Raw genomic sequence first — 16,816 nt, forward strand, 5'->3', positions numbered from 1 at the left:
ACTCGGATCACTCAGGTTGAATCATCCCACTCTCGTGGTATTGATTCATTTGCAAGTCGGTCTTGATGCCTAAACTCTCGTTTGGATCAAGACGCGCTAGCAAGCTTTAGAGATCAAGTCCGATATGTTCACAATACACCCTAATATCTACTCTCGTTGACTAGGGATGCAAAGCTCGTTCAAATCATATCAAGTTATCAATTAACTGTTAGCTAATTTGATTAACCTTAATTCATGCACTAAGTGATCAGTTCAATGCAAGCAATAAGAACATATATGAATGTAGACAATCTTAAGATGACTTATTTATGCTTCAGCTCACGAATCCAAACCCTAGAACTCTAAAGTAACTCGGTGATTACTCAGACAGAACACAAGAACAGAGAAGCATGATTTCTGAATAATACTGTATATAATAGATAATAGAAATCAGAGGGTTCGGGATAATCTTCTCTAGGAGATAGATGAGGCCTTCTCCCTTAAAAGTAGCAATCGCCTAAAAATCAAAGCTCTCTCACGTCTTTCTTGCGTAAAAACTAAGGTAGGTCTAAAGAAATAAATAGGAGACTATATATATAGAGCCATAGGCGGCTATAGGGAAAAATAGGAAATCAAGGGCAAATCTCGAAATATTTGGAAACTTCTTTTTTTATCTCTACCGCTGGAACATGCACTTAGTCTGCTTCGGTCGACTGTTCTGCGCGAAAGACTCCAATTCACACTCTTTTTATCTTCTTTCCCTTCATCTGGTCTATCTCTCAGCTAATGCAACTCCAGACTTGTAATGACTCAAATGGACTAAAAAGACTCGATAAAACATTGAAAACTATTAGTAAGACATACATATAATATGCCAAAAACACAATATATCAGTAACGCGCAATGTTAAAGGTAGCTTTAGTAATTTAAGAAGCTATCTCTTTGTGTGAGCCTCTTTTAAAAAAACAAATAGCTATTTAAGAATAATCTCACACATCTATTACTCTATGACTGAGACTAGCACTTGCAAACATTAAGTACCTGATTCTGTTTCCAAATGTTAGTGTGTAGCACTTTGGACATTCTCTTGTCGCGACTCTTAGATTTTCATACCACTTTGAATAGAGTAAAAACATGATTTAGGCCTTTTCTACTTAATTAGGCGTCTTGTACTGAAAAAGGCCGAGGAGAATGGTCGGAATCGGAGAGAGACGATGATGTTTCGGCGTTTGGTGTCTTCAGAAGACTCTCTTTTGTCTTTTGCTGCTGTTCTATCATTCTTTTCAATTGTTTCCCTTGCTCTTCGATTCTCAGTTGCAGGTTTCGTCGAATCTAATGAAAGAAAGACACGTGAATCAAATATATATATGATAAGAAATTATAGTTCGAAACAAAATCTCAAATCTAGAAAGCCTTCATTAATTCTCGAAAACAAGTTTTGATGTCTAGCTCAATTTATTGTATAGAACAATAGTTTTCTTTAAATATTTATTTGCTCTAATTATTATGAGAATATCAATTAAAACGGTGAGTGAACCCCTATTTAACTCCATGAATACTGTATTGGGGATACGCACTCAAAGTCACACAGTAGTACTTAAACCATCACACTGGATTGCATTTACGTGGTAAAAAGTATACAAATTATATCAATAAACTAATTAAGGTATACGTGTTGTAACTTACCTCTAGTTGTTCATGAAGATCCCTCTGAACGTCAAGTTGAACCTGGAGTGCCTCTTTAATTTGCACTCCACTGCCTCCACGATGTCAAATACAACAAAATATAAATTAATAACACTAGTAACTCATTCTTTATTATTTTGACTAAACTTAATCGTATCTAGTTATTATTGCTAAGGTAAGCCATTAGGTCACTAATTTTGGAGTTATATGGAGGAAAAACAAAGGGCTGTTTACTCATAAAGAAAACATGGTCTTGGCACCCAAAAAAAAAAAAAAGTAAAACATAGGTTTCTGTGTCAAACTCTTCGGAACAAGATCTCTTCTCAAAGTTGCCTGCAACAACAAAACTCTCGCGATTTGCATTATTCCCAGATTATCAAAGTATTTTTATTACAAATAAAATGTATGGGGATGGTATTTAATCAGTGTACCTTCCTGAGATTCAGGGATGTATTTCACAATCCTATACTTCTGAAATTTTACCCAAGACTAGTGAATAAAAAAAAACTTATAAACGAAAAAAAATGTAAAGAGAGAAGAGGTAACGTTAACCTGCAAGTGGCTTTTAACATGAAATATTGTGAGTCCTTCAGAATCCATTAGCTTCAATATCGCTTTGGGCGTTGCTTCTGCATAGTTTTCCACCAGTTACACCTTTTAGTTTTTAGTGACCCACCAAATAGGATAGTCAAGGGAACTTTTATCTTTAAAACAAATTATCAATTTATTTTTCCCAAATAATGCGCATATTTGGTCTAAAAGAAAGTTTTCAATCCACACATGGTGTTGTATGGGAGCCCATAATATGACTTTTGAGCTCATGTATTCATCATTATAAAATCGACATGCTAATGGTTAACACATGACCGTCCATGATTCATATGCATATTTAAACATAACTTTATGCTAAAGCAAAGTGACTAGATCAAGTGACTGAAAACTAATTGTTTAATTCCTCTAATTCTAAAGTTGAAGTCTCGTTAATGTAACTCATATAACACGGACATGCTAATGGTTAACACCTCTAATATTAACTTTGAGGTCATGTAACTTACTATCAGCACCACCAAGGAGATTTACACACGCCACGAACTTTTCATGAAGATCTTGAGTCCACCTTATCCGTGTCTTGGTCCCAATAACCGCCCCACTGTTGGGCGCCACCGACCCTCCATGGGTTGACAAGGAAGAGGGAGGAGAAAACCTTGGATGTGTTTGCTTAGGTTGATGATGTGATGATGAGAAATTCAGTGGTGTTACATTAGAGTTACTATAGGTCTTCCTAGATAGTCCCTATAAACAATAAAGTAGAAACATCATTGTTATAAAGAAAAATTGTAAACAAAAAAATTAAAGGGATTTTGGGGCATACTTGTGGATCTTGACTAGCTTCAAAAGAAAGAGTGTATGAGCCTGATGAAGCCTTTGTTGCGGCGAAATCATTGGCGCGTGATCTTTGATATTGATCCTGAAGAGGTTGCATAGGAACCATCGATTGGGACTGGTATAATGATGAAGATTGATGAAACGAGGGAGGGTAGGGCTTTGAAGATGAACATTGTACAGGAAAATATTGATTGACTGTGCAATCGTATGGAGTAAAACCCGAGAGCGTTTCAGTAGTCCATGGAGATGATTGGTTGAAATGGATCATATTCACGTCTTGTAAATGAAACGGCTGCTGCGCCTGTAGACGGCTTCCTTGTGAAGCATTTGAGGAATCGAAGTTGATGTTATCCATGAGAGCCTCGGATTGCCAGTTTTGCATCAGAAACATATGATCCTGTTTGCACGTTTGATGCTATATTTAATGGAAGGCCAAAAGGTTAGTAGTTGAGAAAAAAAAAAGATTCGGCGATTAAACAAAGAAAAAACGAAGGAATAATTATCGAAATGAAATCTAAAGCGTTTTTTTCTTTCTTTTCTGGAATCTCTTTACATTCCTCCGAAGTCTTCAGGTGCAGGAGGGATGATGAGTCTTGCTACAGCCTACAGACAATGCCTTTTCTTTTGATTATTCTCAAAATGGATAAGAGTGCGCATTTTTTAATTATCCATTGGCCATACTAGCAAAATAATCTTAATTAACCTCCCACTGTGCTTATTGTTTATGTACTATTATTGAGAACAGAAAAAACAAAACTGTTGATATAGAAAGAACGTGACTCAAAGTCAATTCATAAACATGTATGAATATGATGTATCTGATTCAGAGCTATATTCATGGCTCATTTGAACAAGTTGAACCAAATAAAGATAGCATAGAGACTGCTAAAACTCGCCAAAGATAATCTTCATTTTCTTTTATAAACGTTCATTATACTCTATTATGCCATTCGCAGTTTAACTACTATGCATATTCAATACACAAATTAAATGTTTTTCTATTTTCTGTTGATAAGAAATGTATAAGTTTCATATTTGAATTTCCTATATATTATTGGATCTATGATCGACGAATCTCTTAAAAGAGGTTTAGGTTTGAAACTTAAGATTATCATTAGCACAACCACATTTAATTACAAGTATATTTATATAAAATTATTAACTCAATGCCCAATCCAACTAGATCTGCCTTTGTAAAAGTTAAAAGTTGATTAGGTTTCGAATACACATATAGGACCACTAATTAGAAATTAGTAGTATAATAAATATTAGTTTGTTCTACCCAAGATAATGGGAGAAAATATTTACATGGGTATCTTTTTTTAGTAATGTTTATAACGACGATTCTCGCATAAATTTCATCCACTTATTTTGACATGCATGAATTTAATTTATAGTCTTTGGATTAAAAAGGACTACACATCTTCAAAAAGTTTTGTTTGGGCCAATGTACCTTGGTTATCCTCTTCTTATCAGTTTTATTTAAACTAGAGTATTGGTCCGCGCTACGCGCGGAAAATAGGATTAAATATATTTTGTACAGTATTAAAATCTTTTCATATATTTATTATCATTTATTGTTATATGAATATCTAGGTTGAGTTTATTTTAATAATTTTTATTAAGTTTTATAAAATTACACGCGGAAAGAGGACCTCTGGTGAGAAATGTTTCACCCTTGACAAAATATAAAGAATCAATTTTAGTGTATTTTATAACATTGTGTAATTATTTATATTTAATACCAATACTATACAAAGAAATAAACTTATATACTAAGTTTCAAATTTTATTAGTTGAAATATATTAGTCACCTATTTATTTTTATATATACTATTTTGATGTTTTGACATAAGTTTAGAAAAAATGTTTAGTACTCTCTTTTGATGGTATTTTCTAATAGAATCAATGTATTTCTTTAATAATTTTTTGTTTTGTAATTTTAAGTAATATGTGTTTAAATAGTTTTTATTTATTTTAAAACTGATATTTACTTTTAATTTATTTTTATTTTTATAATATAACTAAAATGAAACATTATTTTCAAAAAAATGTAAACCACTTTAATTATTTATATCACAATTACAAATATAGATATATCAAACATAAATAATTATATTATATAACTATTTGTGCTTTATCAATTAATAGAATATGTACATTATAACATACAACTGCGAGTTAGCATATGAAATACTTGGAGCAGATATACCCATGTCAGAATAGGAGGGAGAGATTCGCTAAAGCTCTAATTAGGTATCTCCAAAACATGTTCGATCACCAAGAAACACATCTAATTAGTAACTCAAATCAAAGAAATATTAAAAGATCAAACGAATAATAACACTATTATACAAACAAAGATTTTGAGAGAAATATTTTGAGGAGTCCCTACCTCAATTTTCTATACAGTCCCTGTTAACTTTTTCCTTGTTCTCATCTTCCACGGCTGGTTTTTCGTGTAAGTTTTTTTTCGACTCTTTATTTTTGTAGACACCATCCATGCTTGTGAGTTGTAAGTTATACGTTTATAATTTTCAGAGTTACCTCGTCACGCTACTTTAGACAGCCATAGTCCCATCAGTTAAGAAAATGGAGATCGAATGAAAACAGGGGATAATATACCATAAATCTTTTGACAAAATGTATCATTGTCATCTGGACACTTACAAATTTATAAATTTTAACTCTAATAAAAGATGAGCATTCTCCCTTTGTATATCCAAAAAAAAAAAACTCCAATTTCCAACTTACAAATCTTCAAAATTTACCTGTGTAGTAGCTAGGGTGCCATACAAATCTTCGAGGTTTACCACTGTGCAATCCAAAGAACAAAAGACTGTAATTTGACCCCAAAAAACGAAATAAAAAAGTTAAAACTCTTTTGCCTCAAGCAGCCAGAGATGTTTGAATGAGAGAACCGCTACGAAAAGATAGAGAGAGTGAAGTCATATAACAAAATGGTCAAAGGTTTCTTCTACCTTTTAATGCCTCAGGTTGCACATCTGTCTCAGCTTTCATCAATCTTCTTGTGAGATCAGCTGCGCTTTTCATCTTCCTCCCTTGCCAGCAAACCCAACATGAACCAAGAAATATAATAAAAAAAATTAATGAAACTGAAGATCAAAATATGGACGTACCTTTTTTTCCATTAGGCTTTCATCATAGAGAGCATATTCTATCAGAATATCTTGTCATAACCCAAGTTTCGTAGCCTATCTCTCCTTCCTTTCCAAACATCTTCTAAAGAATACTGTGATAGTCAATAATTTTGCACAGCCTTAGTTTCAATTGTTGAGAGAAATGTTTCACCCTCTATTGCAAATCATAGTGATAATACTATTACCTCAAGAAAGATTGATATTGATAACCTTCAGTTTCTCTATGTTTTTTTTTCTCCAAACCATAGCGAATGAGAACCTAACCAAAATTTTCATATTTAAGACCCATCATTATGAACTCACCACATGTGCTCCCCATAAGACATGTGCTTGTAGTAAAAAAAATAGAGAGGCTTACTACCTTTGGGCTTTTTGGTGTCCTTCTTAGCACCCTCCTTCTCCTCTGCAGCTTTCTTTTCTTCCTCAGTCTCATCACCAAAAGGATCCATGTCATCATCGTCATCAGCTGCAGGTGCCTGTTCACAGAACAGAAAATAGCTAAACACACACACCCAAGCAAAGTTTCATCTAATAAACACAACTCGTTGATTCCTAATACAGATATCACTATATCAGTCTATGATCACCCTCTTTAAGTTTATGATTTCTTCCAAGCAGAAACTTAGAACATGTCACCAACATAACGCAAGAGTTGCTCCACTCGAGCTTTATCCCTTAAACTTCAAACAAACACCACCACCAGTCATTATAAACTAACTAATCAAAAGAAATAAAAAAAAAATAAGAGAGATATGAAGAGGACAACATACATATGAATGAGACGGCTATTTAAGCTTTGCATTCTTGGATGATTGCTTCCTAGTCAAGTAGCTCTTCCAATGTGTAATCATCCTTGTCTAGTATCGAATCCACCTATTATTTATTAATAAACAAAAGATTGAAAGTATACATTTATTTAAGTTATGTCAAACACTAGGAGTTGAACAGAAGCACGAGAGATCCAAACGCAATGATAAAAATCTTCTACCAATCCCGGATTAATAAACCTTCCGCTAAATCTATCTATCTCAGGATTAAAGCAAACGACGAAGAAGCATTTCAACTACTTAGAATCGGATCATCAGAAATCGGGTACAACACAATATGGAAGGAGAAATGGGATCTGGTAAAGAGAAACTCACGGGAGAAGATGCAACAATTCCAAAATTTGTTACTGAAAGTCAAATAACAATCCAAACTTAATAAACTGATCTAAAGTTTTCAAAAAGACAAACCTTTTAGCAGATGGTAAGCAAGGCAATCGTACCAATTGCTAGCACTGGGGAAAGCATCGCTGGGTTTCTCCACAACGGCAACGTAAACCTTCACATCATCCACAGGCAATTTATCTCTGCGGGATCAAAACCTCTCTTAGATCTCGATGGATGCAATGGATAGATTTCAAATCGTATAGCAAAAGAAGGTCTTTGAGAAACTTACCCGGCGATGTAGGTTTTTCTAAACGCAAAACGCAAACACAGTTTTTTTCTCAGAGAATTCTGCAGATTGAAACATATGAGATTATTGAAGCAAGAGTTAGATAATCAATTAAAAACAGTTCTAATAGATAAGCTTGTGATTTAACTCTGATTATGCAGGTATCACGAACTTCATTTCACCAATTGATCAAAGAACCTGATGGTTTCTTCACAATCGGATCATCGGAGACTATGGCTTTCCCGTTCGAATTCATCGCGATAACAAATTGAGAGAGTTTTGATTGAAAAAAAACATGAAAGAAGAGATTTATAAATAAATAGAGAGGAAGCCATCAATCAAACCGAAACGGACAATTGATTACTCTACAGATCGGTTGCAGTGAAGATGGAGAGACAAAACGTCGTTCGATCGATGAAAATGTAGAAGAAGAAGGAAAACGAAAAGAGGGAGACGAAATGATCGCAACGCGTGATAAAATCTAGAGTTTCGATACTGGACTTTAATGGGCTAGTGGCTTTTGTAAAGATTATATGAAAATATTATTTTGAGCCTAAATAACGTAACTTGTCTGATGATGTGGCCGAATACTTTAATCTTATTGGATGATTTTCCATGCTGAAGTGGATATGCTCAATGGAGCTCATATATCCCTTTTAATATAGTATAGATTGTTTATTATTTGGTACGATGCCCTAACTAAATATTTATATTAGTATAATACTAAAAACAATTCATTGAGTTAATTTGTTTAGATGCAAACCACATTCCGCACCCAAACAACCAATATATTAACAATAAAAACTATAGGTACGACCATGCTCTAGATTTATTCAGATATTTTATTATATTTTTCTAAATGAAGATACCTATTATTTGGATCATTTTTCAAACATACATTTATCACGTACTAATTATATTTTCTTACATAACCAATTTCTATAAAAATGAAGGTACCTATTATTATTTGTAGCAACGTTCAAACGTACATTCACTTTATTTCCTAATATTTTGTGATTCTTGCGTGTTCCCATGAACGCATTAAGGCGTTGTCGCAAACATAGATATATGATATATCTATGAATTTATCTGTACAAGAAGTCTTTTTTTTACATCATAGATTAGACATGAACAAATTTTATTCATGAATTAAGACATTTTTTATTTGAATGTGAAAGAAAACTATTGAGAGAAATATAATAAACCTAGTTTACAAAAAAAAAAATATAATAAACCTATTAGCCGTGAGGGCATGGAAAGAGAACTCGGCTCGTAACACCTCGTTCTTGTCGAGTTGTGGATTTTGGTAGAAGTTAATAATATGTTGGTTACATAGAAGTTAATAATAGGTTGGTTACATAAAAATAAAGCTTTGTATAAAAAATAAAAAAATACAATATTTTATACTATAATTTACGAAGGATTTACCAAATATGACTCAAAACTTGATTTGATTGCCCAAACTTGAATCAAAAGCAAAACTAACCTAAAAGCCTTGTGAAATTACAGCGAACCCCTTGTGAAGAAACAAAAAAACATAAGCCATTTTTACGAATATAGCCCCAGTAAATCGTCTGAGTCGTCTGAGATGCTGGAAGTCGTCTAGACGACCTACAAGTAAGTCGTCTGGTGTAGTTGATCTTAAAAATAATTTTTAAATTTTTAAAAAAATATTTTGACAAATGAAAAATTAAAATCATGTAATTATAAACAGTTTTAAGTAATGTAAATTAAGATATAACAAAATTGAATAGTTTTCAGCATAGATGAGTGAAAGTAGTTAATCATAGTATTCTTTGGTTTTATGGTTTGACAACATATGTTGTAATATTGTATGTATTCTTAGGGTTAGATTTTGGAAAACTTGAATATTTTTTTTTAAATTAAATTTTTACCTATAAGTGTTTATTTTTGTGTATAGTAAACACTTTTAAAGTTTGATTTTGATTTTATCAAGTGTTTAGTTAGTGAATTAAATTTAGGGATTATGTTTAGAGTCTAGACGACTAACTTGTAAGTAGTCTGGTGAATAATTTAAACCAGATGACTTACATGTAAGTCGTCAAATATTCCCGCTAAAATTTTTTAAAAAATTATTTTCCCTCTTAAATAATTTAAACCAGACGACTTACTTGTAACTCGTCTAGGAAGTCTTCTATTTTAGTTTTCCGCTAAAAATATTAAAGACTTATGGGCGACTTACAAGTAAGTCGTCTAGGAAGTCGTTTAAATCAAAAATATTTAACCTAATTAGATTTTTTGTCTCCCTATATAAAGAAAATTTACACATTATCTCTTCTTCTCTCAAATGGCTGCAACAAAAATGTAATGTTCATCATTATAAAACTCTTCAACCTCTCTAATCTCTTTGAACTTATAAACACTAAGTTTTATATCAATTTATTGTTTTTGTCTCAGGTCTTTCTCACTAATTTATCTTATTTTTAATCAGATGGTTCTCATCTTCCACTCATTTAAAGGTAAATCTATCAATTTTAGATATGTATTTTTGTGTGTTCTATAATGGTAGATTTATCTAATCTTTCACTAATTTTCTATGTTTTAAGCCATTTGAACGTTTTTAGATATGCAGGTTTTCATATTTGGATTTGGATATGCAGGTTTTTCATATCTGGAAGACGTCTAGGACGACTTACCTGTTAGTTGTCTAAAATATAATGCGCTAGACGACTTCCAGAAAGTCTTCCAGACGACTTCCTGGAAGTCGTCTGGACTTCCAGGAAGTCGTCTGACGGAGTCTTCTCCTATGTATCTCCCTTTCATAACAGATCTGAGCGTTTTGATAAGTTTTTATGTCTGATTTTTCTTCATTTGGTAACTTTCTGTTGTATAAAGTTCTTACTTTTTTTCCTAAACTAAAACTCTTCAAACCCACTCTAATCTCTTTGACTTGAAAACACCAAACTTTATATGAATTTTTCAGTTTTGTCTCATGTCTTTCTCACTAATCTATCTTTTTTTGCAGGTTTTTAATCAGATGGTTCTCATCTTCTACTCATTTAAAGGTAGATCTGTTAATTTTCGATATGTATCTTTGTGTGTTCTATAAAGGTAGATTTATCTAATCTTCTACTCATTTTCTCTGTTTTTAAGCCATTTGAACGTTTTTTGATATGCAGGTTTTTCAGATCTGGATTTGATATGCAGGTTTTCAGATCTGGAAGACTTTTGGGACGACTTACCTGTTAGTCGTCTAAAATACAATGCGCTAGATGACTTCCAGGATGTCTTCCGGACGACTTCCAGGAAGTCTTCCAGACAACTTCCAGGAAGTCTTCTTCCATATCAATTGGAGTCCAAGCTTGTCTTTGTAGAGGAATGATCTATAATAGTTTTGTTTGTGGTTTGTTTTGTGATTTGCATGTCTACTCTTTTATTTGTGATTTTTTTGTAAAATCAGTAATAATGTTTCCCAAGTTGTAATATATGTGCTAACAATGTGTTTGCACATTTACAAATCAATGAAATAATATACTTCAATAGCCTTTTTCTTATCTTTGGATCTCCCATTTGCAATAATAAACTCCAATGGACTTCTTCTCATCTTAATAAACAAGAATGTTGGTAGCCTCATATTGATATAACATTTTAAGAAGCATTTTAACCCTTCTTCCAACTCATAACAATAATCATCATTGGTGTCTATAACAATAATACTTAAGAGATGGAAATAAACAATAGTAACTAGTCAAAACATATCACATTTTTACAAGTTTCTGTTGAAAAATTTAGTCAAATTTAGTAAAACTAAGGGAGAAAACATATTTTAAAAATATGAGTTGCCACAAAGAGAGTTTTCGTTGACTTGTATATTCCAACATCCATCTTTCAACAACCATTCTCCATACACTGCATGTAACTGACGCATCATCTGAAAAAGTCAAAATAAAACACATTAGCAAACATAGAACAAAGAAAACTAAAGTTTATTAAAGATCGACGCGAACGACTTCAATCTAAGTCTTCCAGACGACTAAAATATAAGTCGTCTGGTCAACGCAGAAGTTATTTTTGCAATTGACTTTGAAATCTGTTATCTGAGACGACTGAAAAATAAAACGTCTACTTTTGTTTGGTTTAAAAAAACTCTAAAAAAAGCTAGATGACATACATTTCAGTCGTCATAGGTTAGTTTTGCATTTGACGGGATTATTTCAGAAGTTTGACTTTCCTGGACGACTTACATTTCAGTCGCCTGGTGAAAAATTGAAATATCAATATTTTATTAAAACTAGACGACTTACAATTAAGTCGTCATATGTTAGTTTTGCAATTGAAAAATAAAACTTTAATATTTAATTATATATAGACAACTTACAATTCAGTCGTCCGTCTGACGACTTACATGTAAGTCGTCCAGGATTTACGAGGTTTGACCAGAATCTCGAAATAAAATCCTAGACGACTTACATGTAAGTCGTCGGGGGGGGGAGGGGGGCGACTGAATAGTAAGTTGTTTGGGTATAATTAAATATTGATGTTTTTTTTTCAATGGTAAAACTAACCTACGACGACTTACATGTAAGTCGTCAGGTTTTAATAAAATATTGATATTTCAATTTTCCACTAGACAATTGAAAAGTAAGTAGTCCAAGAAAGTCAAATTTCCGGCAAAATCCAGTCAAATGCAAAACTAACCTATGACGACTAGGTTCTTTGGAGATTTTTTTGTAACCAAACAAAAGCAGACGACTTATATTTCAGTCGTCTCAGAAAATAGATTTCAAATTTAATTGCAAAAATAACCTCTGCATTGACCAGACAACTTCCAGGTAAGTCGTCTACAGCAAGAAGACTTACCTGGGAAGTCGTCTGGACGAACAGATCTGGAAAAAAACTCGATTTCATACCTTAAATTGGTTAGATAACTTTCTTAGCACACATAAGGCTTCTCCAAGCACAGAGAATCTCAAACGAAAGTGACCCACTCAGAATCGTTAGCTTTTATGACTTTATGAACCATAAAAATTGTAGAATCAAAATCTTGGGTTTTTTAGCTGAATGTGGAGAGAAAGTGAGAGAGATGTTGTGTTTAGTTCATAAGAAGGGTAAATCGATTTTGGGAGCATTAAGAGTTTCAAATTGGTTGTTCATGGTGGTTGGGGTATCGATGACAATGGCAATCTTGTAATTACTTGAAGATGATGAGGGTGAGAGAGTAAAAATGTCACTTTCGAAAGAAAAAAATTGATGGCATTTTCGTGAATTATATGAACTTGTGGGGTAAATAGGGCAAAACTAATTTCTGAAAAAAAAGAGTTAGTTTTGTGTTTTACTTTGAGTTTTAGGTCAATTTTGCAAAAAGCCCATAATTTATTTTGGTTACATAAGAATAACACTAACTAAAACTAATTCAAAACAAAATGCAACATTTTGTAATTGATCATAAAATTTAAATGACAATAAATTTTATTTACAATAGTCAGAACATTATTTATTTTATAATATTTTTTTTAAAAAAATACTAAATAATTTGAAACCGAGTGAATATAAAGCTTTTGAAATGACTATTTCTTTTAAAATGAAATGTTTTTTTTGGTACGAAAATAAAATGGTTACCCTGAAAAAATTTGGGACTCTCCCATTTCATTTTATACGTCGTTCTAGTTTTTTTAGGAGAATATAGGAATTAAAATGAAAAACTTCAAATAATGCAGTGAATTTGAAACATAAAATAACACGAAATGAAAATTTAAACTTTAAAAGGAAAGAATGAGTATTTGAAAATAACAGAAGCTAGACCTCTCTAATTAATGAGTCATTTTAAATGGAAAGCTACAATGGAACAACTGTAATATTCTCCCTACATGTTAAAATAATAACCAATATTATTCTTTCTTTCTTCTTTTATCAACATAGCCACTATTATTTTTACAAGTTGCACTTCCATTTTTATTCAGTAGCATTTTTCAGACAGGTCTCAGATATTTTATTTATTTTATTTCTTATTTTGTTTTAAAAACCTGGAGTTTATATTCGTCTTCGCCACTCACATTGGCCCCCGGACGCGTGTTTACATAAGGAATTTTTGTTAGTTTTTAATTCAATATTTGTTTGTTTAAAAATGTTCGACACATCGAGGTGAATGAATCTATCTATTTGCGTAAAGGGAGAATTTGCTTAATATACAAAACACAAACGGATATGAAGAATATATCACCGATTTTGACATAATTAAGTGGATGACATTTTGTTCCAATTCTTTCCGGTTCTAACCTTATTTGTAGAAGGTAAACGGTAAAAGCAAAATATTTGACGACCTCAACAAATATAACATATATGGTCAGCAAAAAACTTCGAAATATCACATAATGTCATCCACGTCAACACACTTATTGACCATATAAATATGTACCCGCATGTTCTATTATATATCGTTGAAATAGTATAGGACTTCATCCACATTCATAACTCTTAAATATTAAACCCTACTCCTACTCCAACTCAACTCAACCCAACTCTTAATTACTAAACCTTAAATTCTAGTCACTAAGTTTTAATCACTAAATCCTAATTTCAAAACCCTAAACCCAATTATAATCTATAATATATCAAATTAAATAAACTGAAAATAAACAATATTATAGTATCTTGTAGCTTAAATAGTATAGTATCTAGTTTAAATAGTATAGTAGTATTACATAATAGCTATATTACAATATTTTATTTTACTCCATATAGTATGTGGGTTCATCTTCTTCATCTCCTTTTTTCAGATATATAGACACTCTTCTGAAATCATAACAGAGTACAAACACGAGACACATGTAACATTAATCATCAATGATGATAATCAATCATGGAATCTTATTGGTAACGATGGTGATGATCTAGCAAAAAAAAGCTTTTATGATTTATGTTTTCGTTGATATCAAGACAAACAAAGATCTGTAAAAAGAAGAATAAGAAGAAAATAAAATAAAACAAGGAACAAAATAGAAAAAGGTTACACCGGTCAATTGAAATGGCATTTTGGAATATATGATAGAAAATACATTGAATATTGTGCTCAACTTTTTTTTCGGTTAGATAATTATAATTTGTTTGATGTACTGAGTGTAATTTCCCTTGCGTAAATTACTTCTTTATTGGCACTCAAAAAAATAATTTAATGTTTTTTTCTTGGCAGAGGAAAATTCGGGTAGACTTGGTTAAAGGCACTATATATTTGAAGAAAGTTGACCTGAGTTAGAAGTTCTACAAAGATATATATATAGTTAAAAGCACATTTTTACAGCTTAGGCGTATAAAAAAAAAGGGAATACGTCCCGAACTCCGCATATGAAAAAACAAATCGATAATCTCAAAAATAATTACACATACTAAGAAAATATCTCTGTTTTATAAATATTTTTTTGTCCTAGTAATTTGAGATTCAATTCCAATTAAATGTTTTATGCGATAAGGACTTTACTGACTCTAAACAAGGCCCAAGGAAAGCCATATGATCCTTTACTTAGATGGGCTCAAAGACATTGACTAAGCCCATACTACAAAGGTTTTCGGCTTCACTGTTGGGTCGTCGTCACAAAAGGATGATTGGTTGGGACTGTAGATGCTTTGGACAGCCAAAATTTAGTTTACATCTATATATGTCAACCAATCGAGCTTTGCTTTTCTTAAAAAACTCACAGCAAAAAAATCTCTGCAAAATCAAAGGGTCCGATTGGTAATGGCTGTAGCTTTAAAATTTTTGCTGTAGAAAAAAATCTGTAGATTTTTTACTGTGGCTTTAAATTTTATTTCTGTAGAATTTTATGAAAGTACTAAAAAAATGCTTTGGATATTTAGCTCTGCAGAGCACTTGTACACCTGTAGGTTATTTTTAAAGTTGTGGTTTCAAAAAAAAATTTAAAGCTTGATTGCTCTGAATTTTGTGCTTTAGAAATAAATAGGGCTGTGGACAGCACCTACAGCAACTACCAATCACCCCCAAAATATGGCTGTAGAGAGCTTTATTTCCAGAGTAAAAAATTAGTGCTTTAGAAATCTACGGAAAGCTACAGCAAATAAATCTACAGATTAAATTATACAACAAAAAATCATGCTGGATTCTTATTCTTCTTTCTTCTCTTACTATCAAAAGTCGCATCACCATAAAACTTGCATATCGTAAATACCTTTTCCGTAATACGCAGTTCGAGTCCTTACTATCTAGTATCTAGTCAAGTGAGATGCTACTCCGCTTTGTTGATCAGTTGATGCATGCATGGTCAAGGCTCATGAGAAGAAACAATCAACACCGTCAATGTAGTAATAGTTTTTTTTTGTGGAGTGCATATATAATCCGTACTATGACTTCAACTTGGCACCTGTATATCGTATGCTGTAACGGGTTGCTATGTGAAAATCGTAATCAGGCTCATGCATGTAGTTACTTGTTCTTTCTATTTCAATATGTTAATTAGAGCATCGATGTCAATTGTACTGTATTGTATACATTATTAAGGTTAATATTAAAGAAAGAGTTTGGTTTTATAGTTGTTATGTGGACGGAGAACAAGATAAAACTAATCTCTTGCCATGTTACGTTACGTACTTGCTTGCATGTATCGGAAGGATCATGGATTCTGGCAATGACGGTGCAAGTATTAACGTTTTTTGAAAGCCCTTTTTTCAAAAAAAAAAAAAAAAAAGTATTAACGTTTTTACGAAGGGTTATAATATTTTAGTATAACATAGTAAAGAATTATGCTACATCAAAATCCATAATCATATTTTTTTTTTTAAATAGACCACATGCAAGTGATGTGCAGCTTAGAATTGATTTCGGTTTTTGGGATTTAGACAAAACACGTTTATGAGACTTAATTAATTACGATTCACTTATGTTTCATTCTATGTGGGTTTTTTTTTCTTGTTTGACGATGCCAGTTTGGTGTCATGGCCGAATCTGGAGATAGACTAGTGAAACACTGGTCATGGCCTCCAAAATTTTTGAAAGTTTTTTACATAGACATGAGCTCTCAAATTTTGAAAAAAAAAATTGTACTAAAAATCTTATGAAATGTTTCAATTCCCCAAAATTTCAGATTTGACCTTGAATATAGTGTATCTACGTTTTTACCAAAGAAAAAAACTGCATCCAAATATAAATTGTGAAATGCGATAACTACGCAAACCAAATATTTTGAAATATAGGAAGC

The 16,816-nt window shown here is 32.2% G+C and overlaps 2 protein-coding genes across 13 annotated transcripts; both read right to left on the reverse strand.

Annotated features, from left to right (window-relative positions):
* Window positions 1–283: 283 nt before the first annotated feature.
* LOC106446054 (myb family transcription factor PHL5-like) lies at window positions 284–8,774 on the reverse strand. Of its 12 annotated transcripts, none has more exons than XR_007328150.1 (16): window positions 7,798–8,769; window positions 7,653–7,711; window positions 7,448–7,563; window positions 6,983–7,085; window positions 6,772–6,892; window positions 6,574–6,688; window positions 6,398–6,471; window positions 6,192–6,304; window positions 6,033–6,113; window positions 3,038–5,890; window positions 2,721–2,958; window positions 2,218–2,294; window positions 2,097–2,136; window positions 1,666–1,739; window positions 1,021–1,311; window positions 284–798 (listed from the first exon to the last, which is right to left on the reverse strand). XR_007328150.1 is itself a non-coding variant. In XM_048767216.1 (14 exons), the coding sequence occupies exons 9-14, from the start codon at window positions 3,440–3,442 to the stop codon at window positions 1,138–1,140; spliced, it is 1,008 nt and encodes a 335-aa protein (XP_048623173.1). In that variant the 5' UTR covers window positions 3,443–5,866; window positions 6,033–6,304; window positions 6,398–6,471; window positions 6,574–6,688; window positions 6,800–6,892; window positions 6,983–7,085; window positions 7,448–7,563; window positions 7,653–7,711; window positions 7,798–8,691; the 3' UTR covers window positions 905–1,137. The 12 variants fall into 12 exon arrangements, 1 of the variants encoding a protein (XP_048623173.1); XR_007328155.1 differs by having other exon boundaries at window positions 6,033–6,105; window positions 6,800–6,892; window positions 7,798–8,758; XR_007328156.1 differs by having other exon boundaries at window positions 3,038–5,866; window positions 6,033–6,105; window positions 6,800–6,892; window positions 7,798–8,756.
* Window positions 6,016–7,905, reverse strand: LOC125592785 (elongation factor 1-beta 2-like). The gene is made up of 6 exons (XM_048768197.1): window positions 7,864–7,905; window positions 7,653–7,711; window positions 7,448–7,563; window positions 7,355–7,386; window positions 6,574–6,688; window positions 6,016–6,113 (listed from the first exon to the last, which is right to left on the reverse strand). The coding sequence occupies exons 1-6, from the start codon at window positions 7,903–7,905 to the stop codon at window positions 6,016–6,018; spliced, it is 462 nt and encodes a 153-aa protein (XP_048624154.1).
* Window positions 8,775–16,816: the final 8,042 nt, after the last annotated feature.

The sequence above is a fragment of the Brassica napus genome, chromosome C9 (genome assembly GCF_020379485.1).
Source record: "Brassica napus cultivar Da-Ae chromosome C9, Da-Ae, whole genome shotgun sequence".
Classification (NCBI taxonomy): Eukaryota; Viridiplantae; Streptophyta; class Magnoliopsida; order Brassicales; family Brassicaceae; genus Brassica; species Brassica napus.

Bases quoted from the DNA above. Each gene is read 5' to 3' on its own strand.
- LOC106446054 (XM_048767216.1), bottom strand. From the start codon at position 3,442: ATGTTTCTGATGCAAAACTGGCAATCCGAGGCTCTCATGGATAACATC. The intron at 2,959-3,037 runs GTATGCCCCAAA...TATTGTTTATAG, and splicing joins AAGCTAGTCAAGATCCACAA to GGACTATCTAGGAAGACCTA. The intron at 2,137-2,217 runs GTTAACGTTACC...GTAAAATTTCAG, and splicing joins ATGTTAAAAGCCACTTGCAG to AAGTATAGGATTGTGAAATA.
- LOC125592785 (XM_048768197.1), bottom strand. From the start codon at position 7,905: ATGAATTCGAACGGGAAAGCCATAGTCTCCGATGATCCGATT. The intron at 7,564-7,652 runs GTAAGTTTCTCA...TTGATCCCGCAG, and splicing joins AGAAAAACCTACATCGCCGG to AGATAAATTGCCTGTGGATG. The intron at 7,387-7,447 runs GTTTGTCTTTTT...TTTGACTTTCAG, and splicing joins TGCTTACCATCTGCTAAAAG to TAACAAATTTTGGAATTGTT.